Here is a 12,233-nt window from a genome sequence, read left to right as displayed (position 1 = left end):
AAATAAATAATAAAATTACAGTTAGAGGGGTTTATGTGCTTAAACCAAATTTATCAATGGTCACAGGTTTTTTTTAAAATTATTTTTATTTTCTGGGTTAATTGGTTAAAAGTCTGAGAACCACTGAGAAAACTTGTCTGACAATAATTGGGGGCGACGAGACGAGTGAGTCTGCAGAACAAGTTTGTGATTCTATAAATTRAGAGCCACTGCAAACTGCAAAGACCTTGCATACAGACTGTTAGCCAATATTTTATGAWAAAAATAATTATTTATGTCAGGGCTTCTCAAATGTTTTGGGTCTAGAGACGCCCTCATAAACCTCATGCTGATTTAAAAATAATTTGCAGCCATTTTAACCCCTAAATATCACGGGAATATTTTTGTTTGTTTGTTTGTTAGTTATACTTGTACATTGTTACACACACACACACACAACGTAATGTAATTTGAGGACCCCCAAGTTACAGCTCGCAGACCCCTTAAGGGTCCTGGGACTCCAGTTTGAGAACCTCTGACCAATGCAACWGCTATTTTACTAGAAACAAATCTTGTTTACTTGTCAGAGCTTCAAACATTTGCATGTGAAAACAGGTGCACAACAAGATGACATCATTGAGACGACAACTTTAACAATTAAAAACACTTTGATTGCTGCGAGCGGTCTACCTACCGTACTTCTCCCTGGGTCCGTTGTACTCGAACACCTTGCCCTTTCTGAAGATCTTCAGGGTGGGATAGCCAGTGACCCCAAAGCGGGAGGCGATGTCCCCTTCAACTGTGGCGTCAACCTTGGCCAAAGGAATGGGAGGAGAGCGCTGGCTCAGCTCTTTTGCAGCCTTCTCGTACTCCGGAGCCAGACGCTTGCAGTGTCCGCACCTGCAGGTGGGTTTTATAGGGAAAAAAATTAAAATTTTGGTTTTTATTTTAATAGTCATCCAATCTCCTCTTAACAGCAGACTCACCATGGAGCGTAGAACTCCACCAGGATGATCTCAGCATCATTAACGGTCTCATCAAAGTTGTCCTTGGTCAGAACAAGCGTCGCCTCAGGAGGGGGCTTCCAGTCCGGTTGAGACACCTCCTTCACCCGCTCCACRATGGCTGGAACAAACAGGCATCCAAAACATGAGCACTTAAGATTTTTATAAACGGCTGTAAAAACCAGTCAACGAAACTACCTACCCTTCTCTGTTCTTTCTCCATCGTAGTCCACCGGCTCGCCATTTTTCAGGATCTTAATGGTGGGATATCCAGACACGTCAAACCTGCTCGCCACCGAGCTGGCCACAGTGGCGTCCACTTTGGCCACAGGTATGGGCGGGTCGTTCTCCTTCAGAGTCTGAGCGATCTTCTCGTACTCTGGGGCGAACTGCTTGCAGTGACCACACCTGAGTRAAAGCAAACGATACGAATTCATCAAAACGTTTGGCTGAGCGTGGAGGTTAGCTTGGTGTAAATCTTCATGTCAACATTTCTGACRTTTAATTTTAAGACCCCCGTACCATGGTGCATAGAACTCGAGCAGAACTGTGTCTTTTCCCTCTGTGAAGGAGTAAAAGTTGCTGTCGGTGAGAACAAGAACCCCGTTCTCCTCTTTCACCTCTGTGTCATCCTCCTCCTCCTCCTCCTCATCACTATCCTCTTCTGCAGTCTTCTCTTTGTCTTCTGTTTCATCTTAATTAAATAAAACATGGCTCAATTAAAACATTCAAACTTAAAATGCAATAAGATAAAAAAAAACATGACACGCAGCACAATAGTCAGTTTTGCACACAGCATAAAAGTCACATATTTGAGGTGAGCATAACTCCAGTTATTACTTTCTGAGCGCGAGCCGTCCTGCTAACACAGTGCTAGTTTAGTTAGCAGGCTAATTAACTCGCAGCAACTTAAGCTAGCGCGTTTAAAACGACAGTAGCTTACAGGAAACACGCACCGGATGCACTATTTACCACACTCAAACAATTCGAGGTGGAAAAAAGTAAACACAAGGCTCCTTAGAGTCCTCAACTCACCGTCTTCACATCTGCCGACAGTCGCGAAATGTGCAACGCCTAGCAGCACAATTAGCAACAAAGCAACCTTCTTCATTGTGTCCCCGCGCGAACGACGTGCAGCTCCGGAGCGAGCGCTTTAACTGACCGAGGTAATATTAATAACACTGATGAATGTCATCAAAGAGGCTGTCTGTGCCGCAGACCCGCTGTCCGGATCAAATACTGACGTGTTTTTACTGTGCAAACCTTCCGCTTGGTTTCATACAAACTTCGCAAAGCACGAACCTGCCCCTCCTCCGTCTGGAACTTGTCTGACTTGCCACGTTTTGATTGGCTGTCGTTGCCAGTCACCGTCCAATCAGGAGTCGCCACTCAATTCCTGGAGTGAAACGTCGAGGGTTGTGATTGGCTGATTCTCTGTGTTGGTTTTGTCATCTTCACTTGGACTTTATCTCAGTGAATATGAGATTTTTACAAGTGTTTAATTCAGTTTCTTTGCACAACCAACATTATTAAATATTTCAAACTTAATTCTTCCTAAGACAAATTAAATTATTTGCATTTATTATTGGTCATCTAGCATAAACATTGTGAATATCTGACTTACCATTAATTTCAGATTTGTCTAGACTTGCGGTTTTATTACTTTAAAATAAAAAACACAATGCAATGAATTGCAAATGTCATAAGTTGATAATTTATTCACAGTGGAACACTGTAAACATGTCCAAAACTGCAGCTAAGATATTGTCATTCATCAATTATCTGAGCTCTCAGTTCTATAATACTTTATAAATCTCTACTAAACAAATATTCCTAAAAAAAATCCTAAAACGCACACTTTCAAAAACATTCTTTTGTTTAAAATATTTTTCAAACCATGATAACGCATAAGAATCCTAAATGAGCACATCTGACTCTTCTGTTCCTTGCTCCTTATGAACCAGAACCTCCACCACAACCTCACAATGAGTTTTACTAAATGAACAGCTGCATTTAGTGTCTAAAACATCTTCTGCCAAAATCTCTTTGATGGACGTTGACTTGGTACAACGCAAGCAGTTTTTATTCCTTGATTCATCTCTAGGTTCCTCAGAAATGTCTGGATGATAATTTCTGGTTTTTCTTCTTCGGTCCAGGGCTTTCTGGATGTCTTGTTCAGCRTGGGGCCTATAAGGACAATGAAGTCACATTTATTAGCACCAACATGTCTGCTTTGGAGTAATGTGGGTTTGACGTGAGTCCGACTTTGCTACCTGAAGGGACGGTCCTCGTTTCTGCCGTCGGGGGTTTCGGGAGGCAGAGAGAGGTTGGTTAAGTTGGAAAGGGCACCGAGTCTGAACAACAGTTCATCTACGGAGATCTCCAGCTCTTCAAGCAAAAACGTCTGAGAAGCACAAAAGGAATAAATCAACCATGAATCTGAAACCATAAAACTGTTTTCACATGTGAAAATATCACTGCAATCATTGAGCGTTTTGACGTCTTCTTATTTATTTATTACGTATTTCAAGACTGAATAAAACCTTCAGAGCTCCGATCTCAAACAGGCAAATTCAGGAATCTTGTTTGTTTTATGCAAAAAGCTTAAAGAACCAGTTCAGATCAGAGCGTACGCTGAGCCTCAGCTCATTTCCCTGCTGTAAGGAACTGATCGTGTTCCTGGTGAGTTTTGAAGACTTGTTGGACGAAGATGACCTCCTCAAGTGAAACTTATTTGACTCAACATTTTCGGCTCAGTTCACATTATAAATTTTTAAACTTTATAAATAATGTTGTGTCGTGTCTGCAACAGCATTTTTTCAGCAAAATTGGTACAAAAAATAAATAATCACCATGAATTATTATAAAAGCAGAGCTGCTTGTATCACCATTATGCTCATWATAGTACAAATTTGTGCTTAATCTGGTAATATTTACCCTCTGCTTGTTACTTTGTGGGTCAAAAGATGAAACAACTGCTGCAGATTGCCTATAAGTGTTTGTCTGTTAGTAAAATGTTTCACAATCCACTGGAGAGGTTTTAACAAAACTCTCATATTAATATCTATCCGACCAAGTATTTTTATCTTATATCTAAATAAAAAAAAGTTTTTTTTATCTTGTTTTGAGTATAATATGAGCAGAATGTAAGATTTTTTTAGCCTTGTTACTCTGGAAATTTTCCTTATTTCAAGACCAAGTGCAATTGTTCTCATTCCATTGGCTGATTTTTTCACTTAATCATCTCAAATTCATTAAATTAAGTGAAAAATATTCACCCAGTGGAATAAGAACTGCACTAGGTAAGATTAAAGATTGAAGTAAGGAAACTATCCAAATTTCCAAAGATTATTTACTTAAAACAAATTTTAAAAAAAATTTTTGTCTGATAAAAAGACTTTTAGGTTTTCCAAGATGGCTGCCACACCCTGTCTTCCTCGTGTCGGTGCGTCCCCGTTTGTCTCTGCCSTCCGATCAACTCAGACACCTTCTTTTTGAAGTAGGAAAACATTTCTGCTGTGGYGAGGACTTTCTTTCTGCTCCGAGGCTTTCTGGCAGCTCTGACCGACGAGGATATGACCCCAATCACCTGGAAGGAAAACACAGAACTGTTCAGGCTCAAATAAAATGTTATTGTTTTGTTTTCTTTCTATCCAGAAACATGGTTTGTCGAAAACAGAAGGCTTTTATACCACTGCTGTCCACAACACAGAGGCTGAGAGAAGAAGTAGCTCGCTAGGAGAGAAATCCGGCCCTGATGGACCCCTAGTGGCTCGGAGACCCCGGTAGTTACAGAGCAGAGACCGAAGGGAGCTGAAGACCCCGGAGCTTTGTACGCACAGCAGATTCGCCAAACAGGACGAGACCACCAGGAGGGCCAGACCTGAGCTCTAACAGAAGAGAGAGGAGATTTTCGCAAGCTTTATTGGTGCATTTTGTTTCTCATAGTGAGATATCTGAGATATTTTAATAAAAAATCAGAAGCTTTGAGAGAAACGACCCATTAAYGCACAAACCATCCCTGCAGTTTAGTTACTGTTTACCGGAGGGCAGAATAGGCTGCGGAGTGAGCGAGCGAAGACTGCAGCAGAGAAACTGAAAGTCCTGTTCACTCCGAGAACAGTCACAGTCTTCATCACGAGGAGGAAGAGGAGGACGCCGTGCAGAGAACGAACACACTGTAGAGACAAAACACAAAACTGAAAACAAAAACAAAACCCCTAAAACCAGGGGTCTGAAATCTTCAGGGRGACGTTTTAACTTCTTTTCTAATAATTAAAGTTTGTAAAAAGCTACCAAATATTGTCAGCTAAAATAAAAATGTTTCACAAATTGTTGTTTCTTTTACATAAATATGCACTTTTTAAAATTATTCTCATTTTTTTGGGGGGGGTGAAAGGAGTAAAATTGGATAAAAGACAGAGACCAGTTTGTCTGTAATTAAATTATGATATTTTTAAAATTTATCAAGGAGAATTAGACTTTTATTGGAGGCAAGCCTCTTTTCCCCACATTATTATAAAATAATTCCTCATGGACCGATGGAGCACGCGAGGGGACATGGAGGGATTTTTTTTTTGCGTTCCCACACAATACTCTTGCGTTACTTCACAAAATGTTTACGTTACCTCGCAATACCTTTGTGTTACCTCACAATAGCTTTGCGTTATCTTGCAATACTTTTGCGATACCTCGCAATAGCTTTGTGTTACCTCTCGATACTTTTGGGTTACCTTGCAATAGCTTTGCATTACCTTGCAATAGCTTTGCATTACCTTGCAATAGCTTTGCGTTACCTCGCGATAGCTTTGCGTTACCTCGCAATAGCTTTGCGTTACCTTGCAATAGCTTTACGTTACCTTGCAATAGCTTTACGTTACCTTGCAATACTTTTGCGTTACCTTGCAATACTTTTGGGTTACCTTGCAATAGCTTTGCGTTACCTTGCAATATCTTTGCGTTACCTTGCAATACTTTTGGGTTACCTTGCAATACTTTTGGGTTACCTCGCAATACTTTTGCATTACCTTGCAATACTTTTGGGTTACCTCGCAATACTTTTGGGTTACCTCGCAATACTTTTGCATTACCTTGCAATACTTTTGGGTTACCTCGCAATACTTTTGCGTTACCTTGCAATACCTTTGGGTTATCTCGCAATACTTTTGCGTTACCTCACAATACCTTTGCGTTACCTCGCAATACTTTTGCGTTACCTCACAATACCTTTGTGTTACCTTGCAATACTTTTGCGTTACCTCGCAATACCTTTGTGTTACCTCACAATACCTTTGTGTTACCTCACAATACTTTTAGGTTACCTCAAAATAGCTTTGCGTTACCTCCCAATACTTTTGTGTTACCTCGCAATACCTTTGCGTTACATTGCAATACTTTTGCATTTCCTCGTAATACCTTTGTGTTACCTCCCAATACTTTTGCGTTACCTCGCAATACCTTTGCGTTATCTCGCAATACTTTTGTGTTACCTCGCAATACCTTTGCGTTACCTTGCAATACTTTTGCGTTACCTCGTAATATCTTTGCGTTACCTTGAAATATTGTTTTGTGTGTCCATACAAACACAAAACAATACATGTTTTGTATGAATTGAATGAAATCAGACTTTTATTTTGAAATAACCAGTTACTGAAAAAGGATGTGTYGCCACAAGTTCGGTACATTGACATTAATATTGCGTGGCTGCATTGAATTRAAATATCTTCATATTAGGCTACAYATTTCTATGAGTGGCTGTGTGATATATTMATTCTGAAGCTGAATTAAAGTAGTWGRCTAACTCGCTAATGGTGAACATGTGAGTTTGCTAATAAATCGGCAGGCACCACAGTGATGAATGACTTTTGCGAGRGAACGCTAAAAGTATTGTGAGGTAACACAATACTATTGCGGGGGAATGCAAAAAAAAAAAAAGTATCCTCCATGTCCCTTTGTGGGCTCCGTACCGTACCGTAGCCTTCACAGCCCAAACACAGAGAAGTGAATTTTTTTTGGTGTTTTTACCTCTAACTTTAAACCTAGAAAACTTTAGTCATATTTAACTAATTCAAATGACAGGAAGCTGCGTTTATAGTAACAGTTCAGGCAGACAGCCCAACTTCACTGTTATTCTGCTGTAAAGTATCAGACGCTCCTGCTGGTTCAACGAGACACAAAGCTGCAGTTAAACCTTAACAGGTTAATAAAGTCACATCTAAACTTTGCGTTAGAGATCATATTTCTGTGTTTTACTGCCGTCACATCTGTCTTTGTCTCACTTGTTCCCAGGTGCACAGGTCGCTAACGTCAACATGTCTTTTATTGTCGTGYTCCTGCAGGAAATTCACGGCCTCCGCCATCGCCACAGAGCGGTAAACGCAACAGACGTGATAGAGGAGGGTCGCCGTCAGCAGGCCGACCTGTGAAAASAGGAACACGGTGAATAAATGAGACTGCTCCGCTGAAGATAAGTCTGTTAGTTTAACACTGACAGGTCGGTTCAACCTTTTCCACGAGGCCGCTGTGAACTTATTTGTGTTGGCGTGAGTCCAAGTGTGTACGTGTGTTCATCTTAAACTGGATGAAGCTTTTTTTTTAGGGTGAGTGAGGATAGAAACTCACGTCCAGACAGGTGGAGGGTGTCCTCCAGTCTCCCATCAGGCCTTGCTGGGCTGCAGTGGACACTTGGCCACAGAGTCGTAGAAGAGATAAGAGGAGGAAGAGCAGCTGGTGTGAAAGAGGAAAAAAAAAAGTTAAGAGTTGTCCTAAAAGTTGAGACTAGTTTCAAATCAGATGAAGCCCCCACCTGGCAGACCATCACAACATGGCCTCCTGCAAAGGGGGTGGGATCCACCCGGACTGACTGAACCTTGGCAGAGGACCGCAGCCCCCCGCTGGAGCTCCGCTCGGTGAGCAGGGTCACGCTGGTGAACAGGTTTGGTGCAGGACTGTACAAGGTGAGCTGGACCTTCAGGGCCACCGTCCACCTGTCCACCCAGCCGCTGGACCGCAGGAGGTTCAGTTCTGTCTCAGCGTCGGACCTGCGGGAGGGGAAACTGAGCCTCAACAGCGACTTACAGAATAAAAATAAGAAACTTTTTAATCATTTCTGTATTTATCTCACTTCTCGTGGCCTAAAACGACTGTAACGACTTTCTCTGAGCGGCAGCTGGAGCGATCAGACGTCCAGAAGTGTCTCAGCGAGGGGACCTTGGAAATGGGAACACTGAGATTATAAAAGTGTCAAAGTTTAGTTCGGTGCAGCGTGAGAACATCCTGTCAGCCAAGATCTTTCGTGTAAAAAAAAAAGTCAACCAAAAGATAAAAGCTCTGTAAGAAAATGTTCAAATAGGATGCCCGAATAATATCCAGAAACCTGATTAAATTCTCAGTTGGATGTTTATTTTCAAATCTAAAGACTTCATCAGAAACCTGTCTGTGCTTCAGAGTCTAAAACAAAGTGGTCCTGAACACCTGAGCCCATAAATATCATCAAAACCCCGTCACACCCCCGGGGGGCAGGTCCATACGTCAGCGCTGGTAAACTGTAAATATAATCAATTATTCTTACACCACTGGAGCGAGGCACATATTAAGCAGAGACTTKTTGATTCTCTCACAGTTTAAAGCAGCTGTTGCCAAACTTTTCAGCTTTTGACCCACAAAATACCAGCAGCAGAGACCTGAGCCCCCATCTTTTATTGGTTGATAAACATTGTTTTCACATCAAATAAAAAAAGAGCATAGTAAAATTATTTATTACACTATTTTTGTCCATTTTAAGTACACTAATCTTATTATTTTGCAAAAACAAAGGAAAAAAGTGTTCTTAGTTGTCATTTTTTTGTGTAATTAATTATCATAAAAATATTTTCAGGACCCCACTGTGCRTCCCGACCCTAAAGTTGGGAACCACTGGTTTAAAATAAATGAAAGCAATCAGAGTATAAGGCAGAGGTATTCAACTGGCAGCCCGCGGGCCACATCCGGCCCACGAGTGACCAAAGATCGGCCCACCAATTTGTTCATTCATCTCTCAAACCCAAACCCCTGATTTTCTACTTTAATTACTGTAAGTTATTTTAGTAAGACACAAAAAAAACTGAAGCCAAGACATCTACAGAAACGTCGGAATCTTGGCTAAAAACTGGTAAAAAAAAAAAACATTTCTATGAACATCCAAGACAGTTAAAACTACAAGTGTTGAAGATACAACTAWGAAAGTGAAAAYAAAATTGATTTAAAATTTGGCAAGTCAGAGATGTCAAAATAATATTTGTGTTAAAAATGCGGCAGAATGTGTTATATTTGTTTTTGATGTTGTTTTATTATCACTACTTTTATTACAAAGGATTCTGTTTGTTATATCCATGAATAAATGCAGCAAAATAAACTATTTCAAAGGTAACAAATCTTTGTAATACTTGGTTTATTTACATAATGACTAGATGTTCRGCCCCTGAGCTGTTGGTCTAAATTAACTGTGGCCCCCAGAGAAATTTATTTGAATAGCCCTGCTGTAAGGTGTAAGACTGTCTCTAAAATTCAGTTATTTCCTCTTTAGCCACTGAGGATAACCTGCACGCTTTAAAACACAGCTTTCTATGAAATATAATTCTACTTACTTGGTTCTGATCTGGGCAGCGTCGCTCTGTTTTTTGTATCACAACATCTCCGATCCCAACATGCAACGTCTGAGCAACACATATTATATCATGAATAAACTCAATTTCACTGAATGAAAAATGGTATTTGATTAATGACATTAAACGAGTGAAGACAAATGTCTTTAAAAAAAAGGCTGAAACTACCTTTCTTACTTCAGTTTTGTCTGATTTAATCTGCTCCAGTAGGTCCAGCAGAGTTGTTTGTGTCCACTTCCACCAGTCCTCCTGTGTTTTTATGGCTGTAAATCCATGCCTCCTGGTGGAAGACAGCAAAATACATATTTCCTGTTTGTGCGGGTGATGTTGAGTGAAAAGAAAAGCAGGTGTTACCCTATAAAGCGTCTTCTGACGGCTCTGTTGAGCTGATAATCGTCTTTAAACGAACTGTAGTAAGTGACGCACGACATCAGGAGCAGCATGGCAGCGCAGAAAGACAAATCTCTGCAAGACGAGAAGAAAACGTTCGTTTCTGATGCAAACGTGCATATTTAACACAACCACACAGACAAACCTCAGCGTTTTATAGATGAGAGCCTCTCTTCTTCTCTTTAAACGAGATCTCCTCAGCTCTGCCGGAGGCGGCGGCTGCACCAGCCGGAGGTGTCGAGCTCTTTGACGAGCTCCGAGCAACTGAGAATCAGAAAACCAGTGACTTTTAGGTGGAAACTYGCTCTGACCCGAGCAGAATCTCATCATCACCTTCACGAAGCGTGAACTTCTTTGTTCAGGGAAACCAGGCGCTCTGACCCGCTCCTCGGGCTGATGGAGGGAGCTCCACCAGTTTAAAGTTTCCACCTTTATGGAAGAAGGAGAGAACGGCGTTTTCTTGCACCAMACCGAGACGACTACTGCCGCTGCAAAGATCTGGAAAAGAAAAGCAATAAGATGATGACAACAAAGATTAGCAGCTTCTGTTTTGTCAAACCGCTCTTTATTACCAAAGCTGGCTGGATGAAGAAGATGCAGGAGATTAGAGAGACGAAGAGGGACTGGATCCAAAGAAGAACCTGATTGTTGCTGAATCTGATGCAAAATATTAAAAAAAACAGCTTAAAATATGATGTATACACTCAAATTTCATTATAAATAAATAAATCTAGAAAATACCTGCTTCCCAGTGTAGCAGAGAGCACCAAACACAGCAGAGAGGTCAGCAGACACAGAGCCCAGGCCAGGAACAGACACCACACAGACGTTACACCAAAACGTCTCTTATTTTGAAAGGTTTGACCTTCATTCCTTGAGGTTTTCTGGGTTTCAAACCCCTCACTCTCAGATAAAAGCCCCTCTCTCCCCTCACAGATTATTGATTCTTCTTTTGTGACTTTGTTCTCATGAGTTGTGAACGCTGACAGTTTGTCTGTGTCCTACCACGCAATAAAATAAAATAAAATAAAATAAAATAAAATAAAATAAAATAAATTTATAAGCTCAGGCAGTGATTTGAGCTGAAAGAAAGAAAACCCAATAAAAGAGAAAAGAAAGAGAAAGAGGAGATAGTTAAAAAATGTAACCTGGTGTTTTTTCTTCCACAGGCGGGACAGTTGGGAGTCCAGATCCACATCCCTAACTGAAAAGAGACAAAGAGACAATTTAATAAAGGATGTGAAATAAAACAGAATCATAAAAAAATGTAAGAAACTAATATTTTGAAGTAGGGTTCTGTGGAACGCTTATGAATAAAGRATATCTTACCTGTCGTAGATCTATTTTTAATCACCTCAATTTGGACAAAAAAAATTTTAAAACCCAATTGACGAGCTAACGGCTAGTTCAGATGCAACCAAGATCAAAGTGGATCACAGTGGTCTTAAAAGAACTCTTTTAAACAAGAGTTTATTGTTGCTTAAGTCTTGTCTCTGCAGAAAAAAACAACAATTTAGGAGTCCAGAAACATTAAATTTCCCTTAGTGAAAAAAAAAAGTTTTTGTGTTTAATGTTAAAACAACATCAAAGCTCCACCTTGGATTTAACTYACAACCCAAACATGTCACTTTTTTCTCATGTTTACATTTTTCACCCAGYGTGAGCTTTATCCTCCATGCCCTGTTTCCTGTTTATGTTGTGTTTACAAAGTATTTGAAGCTCTTGCAGGCCACATAAAATGCTGYAGAGGGCCACATTTGGCCCGCAGGCCTTCAGTTTGATATGTTTCCTAAAGCAGAGATTCTTAACCTGTGGGCCGCGGCCGTCACCTTGAGGGCCTCAAAAGAACAACAGTTTTTAACTTTGGGCAGCAGAGGGCCGCGGGACCGCGTTGATTTTGAATAAGGTGCAATACACTTTCTCACCACTAGTAGCGGTAGTGCGCCACTCAGTTATTTAACAACATTTTTAATACGTAGAAGAAGAACCTTAGAAACCTGCTGAGAATGGAAACTTATTTTAAATGAAAAGTAAAAGGCAAAAATGAAAGTAACTCATCAAAAAAAAAAAAAACACCAAAGTTTGTCACTAATATGAAGAGCAGCTTCTGTTTTTACCATGACATATTTTAAAAGTTCAAAACATTATCAAATACAGTTGCAGATACTGCTATATTTTAATTTGCACCTTATATTAATTTTTGTAGTTTATTTTAAAA

At 40.3% G+C, this 12,233-nt stretch overlaps 2 protein-coding genes across 9 annotated transcripts in view; both read right to left on the bottom strand.

The window, feature by feature from the left end:
- The window catches only part of pdia4 (protein disulfide isomerase family A, member 4), a 5,576-nt gene extending 3,297 nt beyond the window's left edge, over positions 1–2,279 (bottom strand). The window contains exons 1-5 of the mRNA XM_014018754.1: positions 2,019–2,279; positions 1,506–1,677; positions 1,186–1,391; positions 966–1,104; positions 674–879 (exon numbers count right to left, since the gene is read on the bottom strand). Of these exons, the coding sequence (XP_013874208.1) occupies positions 674–879; positions 966–1,104; positions 1,186–1,391; positions 1,506–1,677; positions 2,019–2,094 (799 nt within the window). The 5' untranslated portion in view covers positions 2,095–2,279. The remainder of the gene's footprint in view (positions 1–673; positions 880–965; positions 1,105–1,185; positions 1,392–1,505; positions 1,678–2,018) is intronic.
- Positions 2,280–2,674: 395 nt separating this feature from the next.
- pkd1l1 (polycystin 1 like 1, transient receptor potential channel interacting) overlaps positions 2,675–12,233 on the bottom strand; it is a 33,620-nt gene continuing 24,061 nt past the window's right edge. For 4 of the 8 annotated variants that reach the window (XM_014018747.1, XM_014018746.1, XM_014018748.1 and 1 more), the window contains 16 exons: positions 11,164–11,219; positions 10,757–11,016; positions 10,588–10,672; positions 10,161–10,513; positions 9,980–10,090; positions 9,794–9,905; positions 9,608–9,676; positions 8,107–8,192; positions 7,789–8,023; positions 7,605–7,709; positions 7,262–7,402; positions 5,027–5,161; positions 4,676–4,873; positions 4,411–4,572; positions 3,257–3,387; positions 2,675–3,170 (listed from right to left, as the gene is read on the bottom strand). In XM_014018747.1, the coding sequence (XP_013874201.1) occupies positions 2,900–3,170; positions 3,257–3,387; positions 4,411–4,572; positions 4,676–4,873; positions 5,027–5,161; positions 7,262–7,402; positions 7,605–7,709; positions 7,789–8,023; positions 8,107–8,192; positions 9,608–9,676; positions 9,794–9,905; positions 9,980–10,090; positions 10,161–10,513; positions 10,588–10,672; positions 10,757–11,016; positions 11,164–11,219 (2,510 nt within the window). In that variant the 3' untranslated portion in view covers positions 2,675–2,899. Of the gene's footprint in view, positions 3,171–3,256; positions 3,388–4,410; positions 4,573–4,675; positions 4,874–5,019; positions 5,162–7,261; positions 7,403–7,604; positions 7,710–7,788; positions 8,024–8,106; positions 8,193–9,607; positions 9,677–9,793; positions 9,906–9,979; positions 10,091–10,160; positions 10,514–10,587; positions 10,673–10,756; positions 11,017–11,163; positions 11,220–12,233 lie in introns of those variants that run through there. The other 4 variants (XM_014018751.1, XM_014018750.1, XM_014018749.1 and 1 more) reach the window with 4 other exon arrangements.

The sequence above is a fragment of the Austrofundulus limnaeus genome, unplaced genomic scaffold (assembly GCF_001266775.1).
Source record: "Austrofundulus limnaeus strain Quisiro unplaced genomic scaffold, Austrofundulus_limnaeus-1.0 Scaffold201, whole genome shotgun sequence".
NCBI lineage: Eukaryota > Metazoa > Chordata > Actinopteri > Cyprinodontiformes > Rivulidae > Austrofundulus > Austrofundulus limnaeus.
This window is presented reverse-complemented; position numbering and strand designations above follow the sequence as displayed.